This window comes from Odocoileus virginianus, chromosome 23, assembly GCF_023699985.2.
Source record: "Odocoileus virginianus isolate 20LAN1187 ecotype Illinois chromosome 23, Ovbor_1.2, whole genome shotgun sequence".
NCBI lineage: Eukaryota > Metazoa > Chordata > Mammalia > Artiodactyla > Cervidae > Odocoileus > Odocoileus virginianus.
In genome coordinates this window covers 10,824,726-10,845,343 of record NC_069696.1, presented here as the reverse complement: position 1 = coordinate 10,845,343, position 20,618 = coordinate 10,824,726, and the positions used below count along the sequence as shown (strand labels likewise).

The window sequence follows — 20,618 nt, the reverse complement described above, 5'->3', positions numbered from 1 at the left end:
CCTCTGGGGCTGGTGGCTCTTGGATACGGTTTTTACAATAATAAACCTGCTTGCTTTGGCAGAGTTTTTTGTTTGTTTGTTTATGTGTTTATCTCTCATGCATTAAAGGGTGAGGCGCACATGATTTTAAAAAACAAAAACTCAAGGCAAAGATACAGAAAATCAGGGGAGGTTTGACTTGTGAGCAGATGCTCTCCATTCATGATGCTGGATGGGCAGGTAAAGCAGGCTGGCCTCAGAAGCCTGTGGGAGCACTCCGGGGCTGGTGATTGGAGAAGAGCTGATCATTCTGAGAAGTGCTCAGATCTGGGGGAATCTTTGGGGAATGGATTAAGGGGAGAAGTGTGAGCAGTAGACACTGCTGTCGGCCTACACTATGGGGAGTCAAAGGAAAGGAAAGGCTGGAGCTGTTTTTTGGTATTTAAGTTCAATTTTAGTTTATTTATTTATTACTATTTTTTGTCTGCTTCCCGTGGCTTTTGCAATCTTAGTTCCCCAATCAGGGATTGAACCTGTGTCCCCCGCAGTGAAAGCATAGAGTCCTAACCACTGGACCACCAGGGAAGTCCTAGAGTTGTTATATTGACTATCCAATCAATCTCTTCATAAAAGCAATCTCTTTGTAATGCCTTATGTATATGCTGATCAAATAGTTTATCATTTTGACAGTAGAAAGTTTGCTATTAGTAACTATCAGACAATAGGCATAAACTAGAGCTTTGCCAGGCAAATTTGGGTGTATGATTATCTTAACTGGGGAAAGACATCTTTCTTAGACAATGTCTTAAAACAGTTTGTGCAACTGAATTTTATGGATGTGGTGACTCTGTAACTGATGTTTCCCTCTTTACCTTGGCTTCTAGGAGAGGCGCAGAGCCATATTTATGGCCTTCCTTTTGTAACTGTGCTGGAATTACCAAACGTATTTCTGCATACATTCACCAGCTTTCTCTTCTTCAACCTTCATTTATTTTTCTTCAGCACAAGATAGATAGATAAGGGACTCTCAAGAGTCTTCTCCAACACCACAGTTCAAAAGCATCAATTCTTCAGCACTCACCTTTCTTTATAGTCCAACTCTCACATCCATACATGACTACTGGAAAAACCACAGCTTTGACTAGACAGACCTTTGTTGGCAAAGTAATGTCTCTGCTTTAGACAGACAACTCCTGCTGTCTAGGTTGGTCATAGCTTTTCTCCCAAGGAGAAAGTGTCTTTTAATTTCATGGCTACAGTCACCATCTGCAGTGATTTTGGAGCCCCCAAAATAAAATCTGTCACTGTTTCCATTGTTTCCCCATCTATTTGCCACGAAGTGATGGGACCAGATGCCATGATCTTAGTTCTCTAAATTTTGAGCTTTAAGCCAGCTTTTTCACTCTCCTCTTTCATCAAGAGGCTCTTTAGTTCTTCTTTGCTTTCTGCCATAAGGGTGGTGTCATCTGCATATCTGAGGTTATTGATATTTCTCCCGCAATCTTGATTCCAGCTTGTGCTTCATCCAGCCTGGCATTTCACATGATATACTCTGCATATAAGTTAAATAAGCAGGGTGACAATATACAGCCTTGACGTACTCCTTTCCCGATTTGGAACCAGTCTGTTGTTCCATATCCAGTTCTAACTGTTGCTTCTTGACCTTCATACAGATTTCTCAGGAGGCAGGTAAGGTAACCTGGTATTCCCATCTCTTTCAGAATTTTCCACAGTTTGTTGTGATCCACACAGTCAAAGGCTTTGGCATAGTCAATAAAGCAGAAGTAGATGTTTTTCTGCAACTCTCTCTTTTTTGATGATCCAACAGATGTTGGCAATTTGATCTCTGGTTCCTCTGCCTTTTCTAAATCCAGCATGAATATCCAGAAGTTCATGGTTCACATACTGTTGAAGCCTGGCTTGGAGAATTTTGAGCATTACTTTGCTAGCGTGTGAGATGAGTGCAATTGTGCGGTAGTTTGAACATTCTTTGGTATTGCCTTTCTTTGGAATTGGAATGAAAACTGACCTTTTCCAGTCCTGTGGCCACTGCTGAGTTTTCCAGATTTGCTGGCATATTGAGTGCAACACTTTAACAGCATCATTTTTAAGGATTGGAAATAGCTCAACTGGAATTCCATCACCTCCACTAGAAAAGACATGGGCTTTGTAAACAGAAAGGCTTTGTTTTGATCCTTGCCCTACCAGTTATTATGTGACCTTGAGCAATTACCTCTCTGCACTTTAGTTTGCTCAACCATGAAATGGAGTTAAAATACCTACTCCAGAGGGTTGGTGTATGTTTCAGGAGTAGATACCTACATACTGAGATACAACATGAGAGGGAGAGACTTCTACCCAACATGAAATAAAACTCCTTCCCCTCAGTCTGACTGATCCAGCCTAAGTCACATGCCCACCCTGGGACCAATAGCAGCCGTTAATTCCATGTACTATTTGGTGAGACTGACCAGGCTCCACCCCAAGAGCTGGGACCAGGCTACCTTCTCCTGAGTCATCTACATGAATGAAAGAAAGGAGGGAGGCAATAGTCTGGGAGCTACTGGTTTGGATCTGCTGAGAGATGGTGCCATGTTTATAGGTAGTAGAAATGGGTGACCAGTTTGCAGACCGCACCCATGTTAAGAGTGTAGAAGATTCACATGTTGGTAGCTGATTAGATATCAGTGGAGAAATAGAAGGATAACAATATTTACTAGGATGGAGAACCCCAGGGAAGTGCAGGTTGATGAGTTAAAGTTGGTCCATATTGCCTTTGGAGTGAATGTGGACGATCTAGGGGGAGAGGAGGTAGTTAGATTGGTATATCTGGGGCTCTGTCAAAAGGTCAGAGCCACAGAGATTGAGAGGTAGTCTTTATAAATCCATGTGCCCTTTCAAACACAAAATGTTATACTCTGCTTTTAATGTTATTTAAAACTTCTAAGTACATTAAGTATACTGATCGAGCAATTCAGATGACTTACAACACTGAGCCTGCTTCCCAGCAGACACTGATGGCCTCTGCAGGTGGGAAGCCTGCTGACTCTTGCACCTCTGCAGATCCAGGCTGCTTGTTCTTCCCTCATCATGGCTGGGTGGATGGGTACCAGGAGGAGGCTGCACAGACCCTGTATTCTAGCACTTTCAGGGCTGCGGTATTCCCTCTGCTGGCAGCATTCCTGGCAGACAGGTGTCCAGACAGTGCTTGGTCACCTCCAGAGTCAGAGGGTTCACTACCTCATGAGACAGGCTCTGTCTTCCAGGTGGGACATACCTACCCCTGAACATTAATTAATTGGTCCTTCTGGCTTTTCTCTACTCTGTGTAGCTCTGTCCTCTGGACCATGTGGAGACAGCACAGAGCTGGGTGTCTCCCCTTGCCAGCCCCTCAGGCATCTGTGGAAGCGGCCAGGTTTGCCTTCAGTTCCCTCTTCTTAAGGGTGGCCCCTTCCTGCTTCCGGTTAGGATGTGGAAACACTTCCGGTTCTGCTGTGAGAGGCTTCCGGTTGCCATCTTTTCGTTGGCCTCTAGAGGTCGAGGTGGGTAGCTTGAACGCCACCAGTACCCCTCGTTCTAATGGGGGATTGCACAGTTTCGAATCCCACTTATATAACACGTCGAGGTGTGACCCTTGGCAAGGCTTTGGCCTTGCTGTGCCTCAGCTTCTTCGATTCCCTTGTAAAAGTGGAATACAGATGACCAGGATCTATGCCTCGTAGTTAATGCGGGGATTAGGGACTTAATGACACATGGTGTCACCCCTGGGACTTGAGTAGCTGATTGAATGTTAACTGGACTCGCTGCTATAGCTCTCCGGCCCTCTCTAATCTCTGGAACTCCAGAACTGATAGCTCTTTGACCCCTGATGGGAAATGTTGAGAAACACTTAGAACGGCAAAAAGGGTGACCTTTAGGAAGGCTATTAGCCATTGTTCATGAGACAGACGTCTTTGTTGTAACAAGGAAACTGAAGCAGTAGAAATTCAGATCTGAAAGGAAACCCTGGGGGGCGTATACGGCATTTTGTCTCATTCCAGAAGTTATGTTTTTTGGTGGTATGAGAAGTTCATTTATTTCTCAGCCCCTCTCCCACAAGTAATGAGCTCTCCACACTGGGCACCTTTCAAATAGCCTGAAAAGAGCCAGTTTGGGGGGATTTTAGATAGGGCCCCTGCATGCTGTTAGTGTTGAAAGGGCTTCAAGGGGGCCAGACCTGAGTGTGAATCTTGCCTGCTTCACCATCAGGGGATCTGAAAGTCACTCCAGTCATGCCTGCCACATGACCTTGCTCCCCAAGTTGGTGGCTGACTGTGTTCCAAAGCCAAGATCTTCGTCTTTGTAACCTTTGGATCGGCTCCCCTGCCCCAGCAAGGACTTGGGTCAGTGAATGCCTGTCGAGTCATCCCCTAACCACTCATGTCCCCGTGTCTTCAGTAATGGGGGGAAGAGGACCCCTGGGTCTTCTTCTGACACTTCTCATGCACCTCATTTTGCAGACATCGACGAGTGTGAGAATGACTTTCTACAATGGGGGCTGCGTCCACGAGTGCATCAACATCCCGGGGAACTACAGGTGCACCTGCTTTGACGGCTTCATGCTGGCACACGACGGACACAACTGCCTGGGTGAGTGATGCCACTGTGCCCTGCCCACTGGGCACTCCCTGCCTCTCTCTCAACTCCAGCTGGTAACGTTGAGGGCAGTGGGAAGGCTTGTCCTCTTTTGGCTCCTTGGGCTGAGAAGACCCCCTGGAGAAGGGAATGGCAACCCATTCCAGTATTCTTGCTTGGGAAATCCCATGGATAGAGGAGGCAGGAGGGCTACAGTCCCTGGGGTTGCAAAAGAGTCTGACATGACTTGGTGTCTAAACAACAACAGTGATTAGTTTGCTAGTACTGCTGTAACGAAATAGCAGAGCTTGAGGGACTTAAACTGAAAAAATTTTTTTCTCACAGTCCTGGAGGCTGGAAGTCCGAGGACAAGGTGCTGGTGGTTTGTTTTTAATCTGAGGGTCTCTCCTTGACTTGCCAGTGGCCACCTTCTTGCTGTGTGTTCACATGGTCATCTCTCTGCATGCACGTATCTGGTGTTTCTCTGTCTCTCTCTCTTTGCCCTAATCTCCTCTTTCTACAAGGACACCAGTCAGATTGCAGTAGAAGCCATCCTAACAACTCATTTTCAACGTAATTACCTTTTTAAAGGTCCTGTCGTAAATACGGTCATGTTCTGAGGGTAAAGGTTAGACCTTCAACATATAAATTTGGGAGAAACATAATTCAGCCCATAACAAGGATTCTTATATACTTCCAGATTCTCCTAGTTCAAATACATATATTTTTAAGCCAGTTGTATAAATTTATGAGTAATGCAAACTTTGTGGGTACAATTGGGAAAGTGTAGAACAAAGAAAAACTGGAAAGCATCTTAGTTTCTCTGGAGTGTTTGCTTTCAGGCATCTCTCTGCACCCGGGTGTGGTTACCTGTAGTTGCAATCAGGTACCTGGCCCTTGTCATCACCACTTTCCTAGTTGCCTCATCATTTGATCAGTGACTAACAACCTGGGGCTGCTGTAACAGAGTGGATGACCTGAGCGATAGAACTTCATTCTGTCATAGTCCTCGAGGCTCAAAGTCTGAAGCTGTGGTGTCAGCGGGGTTGGTCGCTATCAGGCTTAGGGGGAGGACCTGTTTCACCGTCTCTCCCAGCTTCTGGTAGCCTCGGGCTTGCCTTTGAGCGTAGATCACTCTCCCTCTCTGTTTTCACATTGTTTTTGTTCTCTGCATGCCCATCTCTGTGTCCAAATGTCCTCTCTTCCTAAGAACACAGTCCTGTTGGATTAGGGGGCACCCTGCCGAAACATCTTAACTTGATCATCTGCCAGTAACCTATCTCCAAAAAAGGTTACCCGCACCAGCCCTGGGGATCAGGACTTCAGCATCTTGGGAGGGATGTAATTCAACCCATAACAGAGGTGGTTTGCGGTCCACAGCAGGAGGAACCGCTCCTGGTAGAAAGCCCCTGGTTTCCAAGCAGGTGCTCCTGTCCCCCCAGCCGTCTTCTGCTGCCCACTGCAGAGTGACCTGGGGAACAACGGCTGGAGCCTCAGGGGTGAGGCCGTGGACTTAGCATGGGTGTGGCGTGGCCGTGAACATGTTCTTAAGGTCACCGAGCCTTGGGGTCTTGTTGGTAAAGGGAGGTTGTGCAGAGCAGCTGTCTCACACGCTGCTGTGAGCGGTAACTGCGATCGTGTCCAGGAGGCTGCGAAGTGTGCTGAGTCCCAGGAGGTGTTCTGGGAGGTGTTCCCATCACCCTGACAGCCATGGGAATAACATGCTGTCGGCCTCACCAAGTTGTGTCTGAGAATGAAATAGCATGGTGACGTGGCTGGTGCTTGGTGAGTATAGTCAGCAAACAGGCATCAGTATTACTGTAGGTGACTCGGCCACCCTTCTGTGGTTGGACATTGTTTGCTTATTTTGTTTGTTTGATTTTGCCATCAGAACCCAGAGGTGATTCTTGGCATAGAACATTTTTTCTTGTTTTCCCAACTGCTTCCTTAGCAAGTCTTCCTGGAACTTCTGGGTCAAAAGGATTATTTGGATTTTTTGGTGGCACTTGATGCAGTGTCTCCTGGAAGAGCTGGGTAAACCTTCTATTGTGCCAGCTGGGCTTTTGGTGTATGCATAGAAAGCTTGTGAAGGAGGAAATGGCAACCCACTCCAGTATTCTTGCTGGGAGAATCCCGTGGACACAGGAGCCTGGCGGGCTACAGTGTAGGGGGTCACAAATAGTTAGAAACAGCTGAGTGACTGGGCATGCATGCTAGGAAGCTTGATATCCCCAGTGCTCTGAAACTCCTCCAGAATTAGCGGTGTATCCGTCTTCAGTTCCTCTGCCTGTTTTTGTTTAATGCATATTGGATCTCAGATGAGCTGTTATAGGAAACAGATCTGTAAACATGTAATTACACCCAAAGAAAGTGCCGAAATGGAGGTCTGGACAGCAAACTATGGAAGCCCAGAGGGGTCTATGAAGAGTTACCCTTCATGGGCTGTGGGATTGGGCGGGGGGGGGGGCAGTGGTGGGAAGTGTGCCTAACTCCTCTGGGGGACCTCAAAGAGGAAGTTACCTTAAACAGAATCTCCAGAGGTAGGGGTGAGGGCAGAGCCTGTGTGGAGAGCCGTGGGTGGCTCCTTGAGGCTGGGCTCGGGGGGAGTGGGAGGAATGCTGGGAGGTGGAGCTGGAGAGGAAGGCAGAGCCTTCGATGAGATTGGAGAGAACCAAGGCTGGACTGCGTGTCTTGTACCAGATGCCATGTTCAGTATTCTTCACGTTTTATCTCATGTAATCCTCCCAAGAAGCGTAAACATTTAACCTTCTGAGCTGTTGGCCCCTTTTTTCAGATGATAGAGTCCATTTCAGGAACGGATTAGTCCATGAAGACAGACCTGACAGTCTGCCTGTCGGGCATATCCTCACAGGAGCAGGCATATCCCCAGTGGTCAAGAGGCCAGACCTTGGGACCTGCAGGCTCTGGGCTCCACCCCTGGTTCTGCCAGTTATCAGCTGTGTGACCTTTGGCCACTTCACCACTAGGCCTGTTTCCTCACCAGAAACAGCATTCGCCGTCACTGTCTTGTCGGGCTCTCACGAGGACTGAATGGGGTTGTGGGTGCTGAGCATCTGGAGGGTGGCTGACACAGATCAGGCAAATGTAGCGGGCCTTGCTTAGCCTGGTCGACTTCAGACCAGACATATCGCGGTGGGCTAGTCTGAGGCCTCTGAGACCTCGTGGGGGCCGGGCCTGCTGGCTGCAGTCCCCGGGCTGTGTCACACACACAGGCTCCCCTTCCCCTCACACCTCTCTTACCTGGATAGAATCACCTGTTTGTAAGCACCCTTATTCCTGGCTACGGCGGGCAGGTATACCCAACGCCTCCAGACTAATGGAGTCTGTACGTTTTTTGGTTTCAACAACGTGATTTCCACAGTGGATTCTTTTTATACTGATTAATTTAAGGAACTGGGTAAGACTCCCCCACCCCCACCTCTGAGCACAGATTGCAACTTCATACGGCTCTAACGCACGCATATGGCAGCCAAGAAAAGGCTCTCTCTGTTGCTCCTCTGCTTTTAGCTGAGGGCAGACGCTTCGCAACAGACGTCTTGATGTTTGGGCTTTTTCCTTTTCACGGCAAAACTCCGGCTCTGGAGAAGTCAGACCTCGGTTCCAACCGGCTCCAGCCCTGCCTGACAACACAAAGCCACAACCTCCTCACCCACAAAATGCTGAAAACGTGCCCAGCGCAGTGTCGGGATCTCAAAGGCTTGTAAACACTGGCTGAAACTGTCACGCTGTAAGAGGAAGCTCGACTTAATGGAGTTGGAAGATGTGGTCCAAATTCTGTCACCATTGCTCATGAGTTTTATGGTTTGAGAGCAGTTACTCAGACTCTCCAAGTCTCAGTTCCCCTAACTGCAGAATGGGTCAGGAATACCTGTCTCAGGGTCGCCGTGCCAGTTAAGTAAGAAAGTAGACCTGGAGAGCTGCGCGTGCTGCTGGGCGGTTCTGCGCAGGTCGGGGGTGTGGTTGCATTGCTGCAGAGGTTTCAGGCTCCCCGCCCGCAGTCCAGCCGGTGAACGTGCTTGCTTCCCCTCCCGCTCACCCCGTATTGCTGATGTGATGATGATGGCGGTGGGGATTGAATTATTTGTCCACATTTATAAATCAAGGGATGTCACATAAAACTCAGTATTTCCAGCTCTGTTCCTACTTGGCCCTAATCCTCCCATCCCTGACTTTGTGGGTCTGGGGCAGGAATGCGTATCCCACATGGCCAGATATGTAAAGATTGTTAGGAAGCTTCAAACTAAAATATGTTCAACCTCTTCTGCCTTGACGAGCAGTCCTTCCTCGTGACTTGGAAGGCTGGAGTGGAATTTAGAATTCTAGGACTTCTTGGCGTTTCGTGCCAGAAAGCGGTAGCATGGGCAGTGCCTGCTCCCCGCCCCTTCTTCTCACCCCTGGCCCTGTCCTATACCACAGGGCACCCGAGGGCCCCCTAGCCTGAATGTGTAAACCCTGGACATTTGCCTTGAAGCCGTCTTCCCTTTTTCTTGGTCCTGTTATTCGTCCTTCTGAGAAGAGATAGGCTTGGAGGGGGAGGGTTGGACAGGGAATTTGAGGGGCCTCAGACACCCAGAACGTCATCTAGTGTGTTCCAGGTGCTGTGACCGCCTGTGGGCTGCTCACTCCGTGGGGAGGGCTGTGCCCACAGGAGCGGCAGAGCAGGAACCCTGCAGGGATGAGGCCAAGAGCAGGGTCACCTCTCTGTGGGAGCAGCAGCAATGGGGGGCTCTGCATCATGCCCCCCCACCCCGGAGAGTGTGTGGACGTTCCTGATCGCCACACTCCACACCGTTCTCTGTTGCTCACAACTTGTTGGTCATTTAACTCTCCACTCGCTCTCAGTAGGAGCTGTGCTCACGCTGCCTGATAGAGCCTCCAGCACAAGGCCTGCCCTCAGCGGGTGTTGGCTGCTGTGAGAAGCTGACTGAGTTTGGGGAGGGTTCTCTGTTCTGCATTCTCTCTGCTCTATGCAGCCCTGACCGTCCCTGGTCAATCACTCTGAGCCCCACCGCACAGCCATCACCCGTCGGGACAGTCAGGCCTGTTTACATCTCCTGTTTTGTCTCCAAAAGCCTGGGTCAGAAGTCTCGTCCACTTGGAACATCCCTCTCTCAACCACCACTGAATTCCTTCGTGATGATGGCTGGAACCGAGCCTGGTCAGCACAGTTTGAAAAGTGTTCTGAGCTCGTAGGAGAAATGAGGCTGATGGCTGAAGGGTTATTTTCTTGCCTGGGTTTTCACAGTTGAACCTTTTCTTTTCTTTTGAGCAAATGAGGTTATTTTCTTGTGGAGATGGCTTGCCTGGGGCCGTGTCCTGGAGGGTGGCCAAATCTGTTCTCTGGGGAGTAAAACCCTCTTTCTATTTGACATCTTTATTGAGGAATTTCTCAAATATAACAGAAAATGACACCAGAGGGATTTGAAACCATGATGAGATCCTTGCTCAACCCCAAATGACTGCTTTTAGCATTGTAATTACTTGAAATAGCAGTAGTTCTGTTTGAAAAATATTATTCCAAACTCCATGCAATTGGACATAAGAGCAATATTTAGGCTAATAGAATAAGGTATTTTTTTTCATCCTAAATTAAAACCAGCGGTGGATAATTTTTTCCCGACTCCACAAAGGAAGGCTCCTTTTCCCCTAAAGCCATTAGTTCACTTAGCCAGATGTTCTCTGCGACTCCAGTCTTTATCTTGACTTACTGAAAAATACGGTTCTCAAGTTGCTCACAGTTTGAATTTCGGACTTGCTTCTCAGCACATTTTCCCCTGATGAAGAGGAGTCATCAGCAGCCAGATTCAGCAGAAAAGTTGTTTTGTTAAGCAGATCGTGACGTTTCCATTAACACTTCGTGAGCACCTACTGTGTGCCCGGCCTGGTGCTAGGTAGTCGGCTCCTCTTGGGTGAGGTGAGGGGACTTTGGCCGGGTCTCTGCTGTGTGCCCCAAGTCACCCAGGATGTTGTGCTGATGTTCTCTTCCTTAGTCCTCACTCATCTCTAAGCAGAAGCCACTAGTTTCCCCTCTTTACAAATGAGGAACTGAGGCTCAGAAAGAGAAAGTGGCCCAGGTAAGGTCATACAGCCAGTAAGTGGTTGAGCTGTGACCAGAGCCCAGATCTGTTCATTTGCCAGTTCAAGCCCATAAGCTACTGCCCATCCCTTGCCCCATGGCACCTGAAACAGACCCTGCTCTGGGAGGCTGGTCCGGATCGTTGGGGGTTTGATAGCCCACCCCTCCGCCCCCGTGAGTTTGGGACTCACAGTGAAAGCCTAGCGTCTGCCAACCCAGGCTGGTGGGTGGCCTGCTAAAGGGGATGAGGGCAGCCCTTGCTCTGGAGAGTTCCCCAAAATCCATGCTGCCTCCCAGGCAGGTCCTTGCTGCCCGTGCAGGAGCTCTGTCACCCTTGAGCTGCCTTGGGACATTGTGTCCCCCGTGTGACCTCACAGAGCCCTGTGATCACTGAACCCTTTCACGGGGCTCCCGCCACTTTCACAGCAGCTCCCGCTTTATCTCCTCATGACGCACCTTGGGCCAGGGCACTGCCAGCCTCGTCTCCTCACCTCTCCTCCTTACCCACCTGTGCCCTCTGGCCCCACCGGCCTTAGGCCCACCATCCTCCTGTCCCTCCTGTTCAGTGCTGCTCCCTGTGACCCCTGTCCCAGCACGACCTGGTGAGGTCTGGCTTGTCGTTCGAGACCTAGCCTGCGTCTCCTTTCTCTCCAAAGCCTTCTGTGACCACGTTGTACACACCTCCACTCGGCTCTGTTCTAGAGTTCTGTCTTCTTCCCCTGAAGGCAGAAGCTCTCTTGTTTATCTCTCCTTTTTCCTCCTCAGAATCGAGTGCTGTGTCTGGCAAATCATAGGCATATAATAAATATTTGTAGAATGAACAAATAAGTGAGTTTGAAGAAGTGCCTTGTATCCTAGGTCCTCAGGCTCAGCAAACATCCGTGCTGGGCACGTGGCGGAGATCCAGGGAAATTAGATGGAGCACTTGTCATGGGACCCCCAGATTCATGAGAAACCCAGAAATGTTCACGGCTCAAACCACAGGTGACACAAGGCTCCATCCAATATTCATCCATTCATTTATTCAAAAAATGTTCAGAACCCCTGCTGTGTGCCAGAGCCGGCTTTAAATGCTGAAGGAACAGTGAGTGGTGAACGAAGCAGTCAAGCGCCCGCCCGCAGCAGCGCAAGGAGGAGACAGTGTGCATGGAAGTACATAACTCAGTGAAGTAAGTTCAGTCTGGTCACCTGCAGTGAAAAATAATAAAACTAATGTGATAGGACTGCAGCCACAAAGTTAAAAGACACGTGCTCCTTGGAAGAAAAGCTGTGTATTAAAAACCAAAAACATTACTTTGCCTACAAAGGTCCCTATAGTCAAAGCTATGATTTTTCTAGTAGTCATGTTCCAATGTGAGAGTTGGACCGTAAAGAAGGCTGAACACCAGAGAATTGATGCTTTTGTGATGTGGTGTGAGGTGTGTTGTTGGAGAAGACTCTTGAGAGTCCCTTGGACTGCAAGGATATCAAACCAGTAAATCCTAAAGGAAATCAACCCTGAAATATTCATTGGAAGGACTGATACTGAAGCTGAAACTCCAATACTTTAGCCACCTGATGCAGAGTGAACTCACTGGAAAAGACGCAGATGCTGGGAAAGAATGAGAACAGGAGGAGAAGGGAATGACCAAGGATGAGATGGTTGGATGACATCACTGACTCCATGGACCTGAGTTTGAGCAAACTCAGGGAGATAGTGAAGGACAGGGAAGCCTGGCATGCTGCAGTCCATGGGGTTGCAAAGAGTTGGCACAACTGAGTGACTGAACAGCAACTATGTGATAGGAAGTGATGGAGGCAGGGCAACAGTGTTGGAGAGCGTGGTATTCCTGTGACCACTGCTGCATTAAAAACCTCCCCACATCTAGTGGCATGAAACACCAGATTACTCTGCTTGCAGATTCTGTGGGTCAGGAATTCAGAGAGGACGCAGCGAGGATGGCTGTCTCAGCTGCTCGGTGTTTGGGCCTCAGCTGGGAAGACATGAGGTTGGAGATGCCTTGATGGGGGCTGGAATCATCTGGAGAATTCTCTGCTGATGTCTTATGGTTGAAGTTGGTTGTCAGCCAGAACACTTCTGGGCAGCCTCTCGGTGTGGTCTGTCTACACAGGGTGGTGTGGGCTTCCTCACAGCATAGCGTCTGGGTCCCAGGAGAACAAGATGCAGTTTTACAGTCTGCTCTCAGAAGGCACTTCCTCCCAGCTCTGCCTATCAAGGCAGTTACAGAGGTCCACCAATGTTCATGAGGAGGGGAACTGGTGAAGGGCCTCAGGGAGGAACGGGAAGCTGCCCATTGAAGATCTAGGGGAGATCTTCCCTCCAGGCAAAAAGGGGAAGACAAAGGTGGTGGCCAGGGCTAGGGACAAATTGGGTGAGTTTGGGAACAGGTCATTGTACCTGGAGGATCTGGAGGGAGGGAGAAGGCCTGGAGATAAGGTCAGGAGGGAGCCGGGCCAGGTCATGTCGGGTCTTACAGGCCCTAGGAGTTAGGATTTTATTCTAAATTAGCTAGGGGGAAAAAATCAGCTGGGAAACCATGGGACATTTTAACCAGGGATTGACATCTTAATAGATTTGCCTTCTGGCTGCTACATAGAGAATGTGTTAATGGGAAATAAGAGGCAGAGACCATTGTGATGGAGATGTTTAGATCTAATGGAGACCATTAGATCAGAGATGTTGGTGGCCCCATCCAGGGTGATGATCATGGAGGTGATGAGATGTGGTTGGATTCATGTATGTTTTGAAAATGGAGCCAGAATGAACTGATGATGGATTAGATATAAGAAGTGAGGGGTAAAGAGGAATCAAGAGTGACTGCTGGTTTTTTGCTTGGAGTTACTCTGTAGCTTCTGGGACTGAGGCGGGGAAGATTGGGGGAGGACAGATTGTGGAGTGGGGACAGCGTGGACCGAGAGTCTGTTGGGCCAAGTTCAATTTGACATAATCAGTAGCCATCTGAGTGGATACTGTATACAAGTTCAAAGTCTGTGAGTTAGTCAGGTCTGGGGTCAGGGGAATGTGTCAGCCTAGAGCTTCTACTTGGACTATAAAGGGGAGATCTTCTCTCCAGGCAAAAATAGTTGGACTGTAAAGAAAGCCGAACACCAAAGAATTGATGCTTTTGAACTGTGGTATTAGAGAAGACTTTTGAGAGTCCCTTGGACTGTAAGATCAAACCAGTCCATCCTAAAGGAAATCAGTCCTGAATATTCTTTGAAAGGACTGATGCTGAGGCTGAAAAGTACTTTGGCCACTTGATGCAAAGAGCTGACTCATTGGAAAAGACCCTGATGCTGGGAAAGACTGAAGGCAGGAGGAGAAGGGGATGACAGAGGATGAGGTGATTGGATGGCGTCACCAACTCAATGGACATGAGTTTGAGCAAGCTCTGGGAGTTGGTGATGGACAGGGAGGCCTGGCGTGCTGCAGTCCGTGGGGTCGCAAAGAGTCGGACACGACTGAGTGACTGAACTGAACTGAGAGCTTCAAGATGGCATTAAAATGGAGAGCTCTTAACAGTCATTCATCTCAGAAGATCTCCTGAGTGCCTGCCCTGTGCTGTGTCTTGGGCTTGGGAGCTTGCAGTTTGGAGGTGAATGGCATATTCCCAGTCCTGGAGGAGCATTGGGAATCAGCCTGCATAGTTTTGAATGCTGGATCCGTCACTCAACTTTGTGACCCTGAGCAGGTAACTTCACTTCTCTGGGCCTTGTATCCTCGTCTGTTTGGTGGGGCTAATAGCAGCGCTTATTTGACAGTGATGATGCAGAGCCCAAATGAGATGCAGAGCACATGCCTGGCACTCAACAAGGGCTCGACAAATGGGAATTACCTAATTAGCGCTTACTCCTAGTGTGCGGTCAGGATACTTTTTGAAGAGAGTGGATGTCTTTTCTGAGCTGGTGGAGATGCGGGGGACAAGCCTCGGCCCTGAGCCGGGTGTGAAGCCCTTCGGTGGGGACTGGCCCGCGTGTTCCACACGGTGCCCCTGCCCCATGAGCCACGGCCCACCAACCTCCCCGTCAGAATCCGCCCCTTCCTCTTGCACCGGTTCTCGGGCTCATCCATTGACATGGGCCACGTGGCGTCAGGGCTGTCCATCCCAGCTCTACCACAACACTCACTTTGTGACCTTGGGCGCATGTCACCTCTTGCTCAGTCTCAGTTTTGTGGTCTCCACAATGAACATGATGCCTGTCTGGCGGGATCAGATGTGCACTGGGTTACCCCAGAGGCCACCAGACAGAATGAACAGAGGAGGAGAGGAACTCTGCAGAGCCCGCCGGGGCCCGGGAGCCCAGGTGCATGTGTGGGAGGAACGCACCGTGGGCGCCCAGATGCTCCGCGTCGGTGCGGCGGTCACGGCTCTTCCCTGTGCCGGGCTGGTCCCCGGCAGGATGAAAGGGCCGCGCCTCGGCCCTTTTGAAGGCGCCCCCTCTCATCCTGGAGGACAGCTGGAGACAATGTGTTGCTCCCTGAACCCCTAACGAAGGCTTGACTCGCCTCTGTTTATTTGTCTTTATACTTCAACAGCACAAATGCATTTCTTGCTGGGAAAAAAAAAATGCTGACCATTTTAATGTGAAACTAAACAGTTTCAGACAAATACTTATTCCATAAACACCAATATTTTTCAGGGTAAACTGTAGAGGTTTCTTCCTGTCCTCTCTATTTCTGCCCTCCCTCCCCGCTGGTCCCTGTTCCTGGCCCACATTCACGTGGTCTAAACACGGTTGGAGGGATTCACTGTCAGAGGACAAGCTGGATTCAGACTCACTTCTCTTCCCAGCTTTTTACAACTGTTAATCTGATGGAAATCCTTTGCCCTGAAAAAAAGAAACACACTGGACTCAGTGTACATCTTTATAAATGGGCTTCCTTCTTTCCCCAAATCATTACAGAGCCAGGAAACTCCTGCAGCGGGCAGGGAGGTGGAGTGATGGAGACCCAGGTGTGTTTTGGGGGTGGAGTGGCCTTCTCCAGCCTCAAGCCTGCAGCCAGCTCAGGACTGGAGGTTGGGGGGAGGGTTGGGCAGAGCCATGGGCGCTTCTTTCAGAAGGGGGCCAGGCGAGTGCTGCAGGGCATGGCAGTGGGCCAGGAATCAGGCTCTTTGGGCCATGGACTTGCAGGGGGACCTCAGGAAACTCCCTCCATCTCTGTACCTCAGTTTTGCCATCACATGTGAGGTAAGGGGTGGGATTCAACCAATGGTTTTCAGATTCCATGGGGTTTTGTGTCCAGCAGTAGAACCCTTTATTTCCAACAGAATCCCACCGTGGTCACACAGCTGTGGCTGAAATGGGAGGCAAGACTGGCAGGGCTGAGAGCCCTGCTCTCCAGGGAGCCCGTCCCCCACGGGGCTCTGTTTGGAACCCCTCGGCCTGGCTGTTGTATCAAGAGTTCTTCTTCCTCTGACAGCTCATGATTGGATGTCTTGGTGGCATGGAGTGTCCCCAGGGATGGTGGCCAAGCTCCTTATCCCTGCCAGGTGCAGTCCCCATCTACCTCTCTCTCCTTGTTTCTCAGAGCTGTGATCTCCAGCATATCGAATAACTTCTGTTTTCCTAAACGCATCCCACCTTTCCTGTTCTGGAGTACTCTACACCTACTGTTCCTTCTGCCCAGATCACCCTTTCCCGTGCTCTTCATTAATTCGTCGTGACCCCTCCTTGTCACACGTCAGCTCGGGCATCAGCCCCTCTGGAAAGCTTCCCCTGAGTTGCACACCATTCCCCTGGGTGCCTGTAGCCTCCCAGGCTGCCCTCTGCCTCAGTGCTGAGCTCCTAGGCTTGTCCCTGGGCCCCAGGGGCAGGTCTCTCCTGCCTCGGGATGTCCTGGAGGGCCAGGCTCCAAAGTGCCTTAGCTCTGTGTTCCCAGGCGCAGACTCATCTGTGCGATGGAGGGATGGGTCGGTGGCGGAAGGTTTGATGCTGACTGCCCAGGAGAGCATCGTCTGACAGTGGTGCATACACAAGCCTGGCCCTGGGGCAGGGCTCGGGGCTCTCAAAACTTCTGAGAACTGTGGGAGGGCAGGGGGTGTCTCCTAGCAGCCCACGTGAGTGGGGCCCATGTGGCCGGCTGAGCATGGAGCCCCCCTGTCCCGTCCTATCTCCAGGCCCAGCTCCTTCTGGTCTCTGCTCTAGAGGAGGGGAGAGCAAGGGCCTGGGAACAGACGCGTCACCCTTGGCCCCTAGCTCCCTTCCCAGCAGGGGTTTGCAGCCAGCTCTTCAGGCTCACTCTTATCCCAAAAAGAGGGGTGACGGTGTTCCTGGGGGGCTGTAGGCATGGAGCGAGGTGGGCATTGTGGCGTCAGGAGGCCCCGCGGCCTCTCCTTCCTGCTCTCCCTTGGGTGGCACCTTCAGGTCAGAAGCCACGGCACAATACAGGGCGGCCATTCCTGTCGGTAGGACGTGGTTGAAATCTGTTGTCGGTTGCCCCGTGCCAGCTTTGAATAGGGCTCAGTGTGGTGACCTGGGGAAGAAGTCCTGCTCTGTCCCAGGGTGGAGAAGGCCGAGCCCATAAACAGCAAAGAAAAACAGCCAGTTGCTGAGGAAGGGACAGGCGAGCAGACACGTCCCTTCGTCTTTCTTGTTTGCAGTCCATGTGCCAAGGTCTTGGTCAGAATTCAGAGAAGTAAACAGAAACTAAGTGTCTTGTGAAAGCTCTTTAAAAATACTTTACCACCAAGACACATACCCCAGACCAGAGCTGCACCATGTGCCTAAAAATGGGAGTTATCAGCAAGTCAGGGAGTCCCAAAGTCTGCGACCCAGCGCGTCCTCTGCCAATAAGCTTGCTTACGCTGGAGCAGTCTGTGCCTGGGTGGTGATGGGGGCCACCCTGGACGCGGGCCGGGCCAGGCCGCGTCTAGACGCGTGCTGCAGCAGCCATCCTTTCCCAGCACCAGCAGACCGTTTATCGTGGCCTTTCGCCAGCCGCGTGCCTCGCCTGCCCCCGCATCCCTCCCTGGCACCCACCTCACCCCAGCCACATGCAGCTGGAAATAGACGAGCCGGCAGAGAGGGCTGGTGCCCAGCTGGCAGTCGTCCTCTGTGGGAAGCAGGTGGCCCTGGCAGCCACCCAGGTCTTGCTTGGTCTGGGGTCTTTAGCAACTCCTCAGGTGATACCTTAGTGGTGGGAGAGGATCCCACGGCCCCTTGCCCCGCCCTGGCTCATGTGCTGGCCGCCGGGAGTCACTTGCCAGTGGAATCGTTGGGAGGAGCCTTGGCGGAGGCCCGTGGAGCGGGATCTTCCTGGGGCCCCTCTTCCCATTGGAGGAGTCCGGGGTCTTCAGCCTGGCCGTTGTCTCCTCGAGCTCCGGGCTCTGCCTGCCACTCCAGTCTTGCAGATGTGAAGCCAGTCCCCACCCTCTGTGCTACCTCCCGCCTGGAGGACCCCCCCTCTTGGCTGTTCTGAGCGCCCCGGTTCATCCTTGTGCACCTCTTCCCTGGCCTTCCTGGCAGGGTGACTCGGTCCCCACCCGGCCCTTGGACCAACCAGAGGCACAGCGCTCCTCAAGCAGAGTTGAAAAGGTCTGTTTACTTACCCATCTTCCACACGTGTAATTATTATACAGAAACACTCAAAGAAATCAATAGACAAGACAGAAGATAATTCCCCCGTTAGCTTGCCACCCCAACAGGTCAACAGTTTTCATGTCCTAACGTTCTTGTCTGAGGTCATCTGTGTGTAGAACTGACCGTATATGGTTAGGATTGTGCATTGATGTTTGTATGCCGCGTCCAGCCCCAGATTCTATCAGAACTTTTGTCACTGTTGATGCGTAATCACGTAGCCAAGATGTGGGGCCTGGAATCTGAGTCCAGGATGTGGGGGGCCTGACTGAGAGCTGCTGCTAGGGCGGCCATCTGGTTGGGAGAAATGGTTTGTAACCTCTGGTCAGCAGCTGCCCCTTGAGTACCCATACCTGCCAGTCAGGAGATCCGGAGATGAGTTAGATGCGACTCCCACCCTTGGGGAGCTCCAGGCTCTGTGCAGGGATCCTCGAAGCTCGGTGTCCTTGCTGTCATTAACACTGGCCCGAAGCACTGGCGGGGGGGGGACCATCTCCCCCTGCCAGGTGGTGGCGGGGATGGGGCGAGGGGGGGAGGAAAGGGCAGGTGCAAAGCCTGGAGCTGAAGAGGCTCAGCCAGAAAGGAGCGCAGACTCAGGGAGAGAAGTAGGCAGAGACGTGTAAAATGGCGGCCTGGCTCAGTCAGAAAGGAGCGCGGTGGCTCAGGAGGAGGAGTAGATCAGTTCAGTTCAGTTCAGCTCAGTCGTTCAGTCGTGTCCGACTCTTTGCGACCCCATGAATCACAGCACGCCAGGCCTCCCTGTCCATCACCAGCTCCCGGAGTTTACTCAAACCCATGCCCATCAAATTGGTGATGCCATCCTGCCATCTCATCCTCTGTCGTCCCTTCTCCTCCTGCCCCCAATCCCTCCCAGCATCAGGGTCTTTTCCAATGAGTCAACTCTTCACATGAGGTGGCCAAAGTATTGGAGTTTCAGCTTCAACATCAGTCCACCCAATGAACACCCAGGACTGATCTCCCTTAGGATGGACTGGTTGGATCTCCTTGCAGTCCAAGGGACTCTCAAGAGTCTTCTCCAACACCACAGTTCAAAAGCATCAATTCTTCGGTGCTCAGCTTTCTTCACCGTCCAACTCTCACATCCATACATGACCACTGGAAAAACCATAGCCTTGACTAGATGGACCTTTGTTGGCAAAGTAATGTCTCTGCTTTTAAATAGAGGTGTGTAAAATGGCAGCCTGTCAGCAGAGACAGACGTACCATTGCTCCCCGAGCCTGAGACATGGAGATCTAGATCTGCAGACGCGGGCCTTGGCAGGGGGATCTTCCTCCATCCACTCCTCGGGCACCTCAGACGCCAGCCTGGCTCCTCGCCCCCTCCTAAGACAGCCGCCAGGGCCCTACCTACTGCTCCAGCCTCACCAAACATATGCACATGGGTGTGCACGCGCGCACACACACTCACACACACAGACACACACGACAGGCATCCCATCCCCAAACACCGCTCTCCCTGAGCCCGTCCTTGTGCCGTTTAGACAGAGGCTCCCCTGCCCCACAGTTTGGCCTCCCGATCCCGATCCTCGGTCTTACCTGGTCTCACTCCTTCTCCCACCCTGGTTGGGCAGCTCTCTGGGGTCAGGCCTTGACGACATGCTCACTGCCTGTTCCTTGCCTGTTGAATGAATGAAGGAACACGAACACATGTGCCATCACAGCTCTCTAGGGGAGAGGGGGCGTTACAAAGATGACTTCAGATGAAATGACTGCTCTTGCAGACGTGCTCTCGGATGGGAAGCCAGGAAACTGCGTACAGAGTAACAGGGGTCCAGCAGGCATGATGAGAAGGTTTGGGCCGGAACCCTGCCTCTGGGAATTCATCTGCAGAAAAGTCCTTCACGGCTGCCCAGGTGTGTCCCTCCCAGGGGAGTTCACTAACGGAGTGGAAGAGAGACAGCACTCTGAGGCAAGGGCAGGGGGCCTTGCAGCCTGCACAGCAGCGGGTGAGAAGGGCAGCCAGGACTGAGCCCCAGCCGGTCCAAGGCGCTGACTCAGCTCTCAGTGAAGCAGGGCCAGAGGGCCATGCTCTCAAGGGCGAGAGCGTGAGAGAGGGATTCGTTATCACTAGCTGAAACTCAGCACATGAAAAAATAAGGTAGATGCTCGTGATAGGAGTCATAGCTAGAGTATAAATTTGTTGATCTTTCTCCCCTCCACTGTTTTTCAAAATTCCTTATACATTCACATTTTTGAATAATGAAAGTTTTATTGGACAAGTGATAGGGACCCATGTTAAGTTCTTGAGGGCCGTTATGCTATGGAAAGGTCATGCCACAGCCTGGCCTGGAAAGGGAGAGGGGTAGCCTTGGGGAGACACATGGTCCTT

General features: G+C 51.1%; 1 protein-coding gene across 1 annotated transcript in view; it reads left to right on the top strand.

The window, feature by feature from the left end:
* The window catches only part of SCUBE1 (signal peptide, CUB domain and EGF like domain containing 1), a 124,483-nt gene that overhangs the window by 17,131 nt on the left and 86,734 nt on the right, over positions 1-20,618 (top strand). The window contains 2 exon segments of the mRNA XM_070453465.1: positions 4,479-4,507; positions 4,509-4,608. Coding sequence (XP_070309566.1) covers positions 4,479-4,507; positions 4,509-4,608 — 129 coding nt within the window.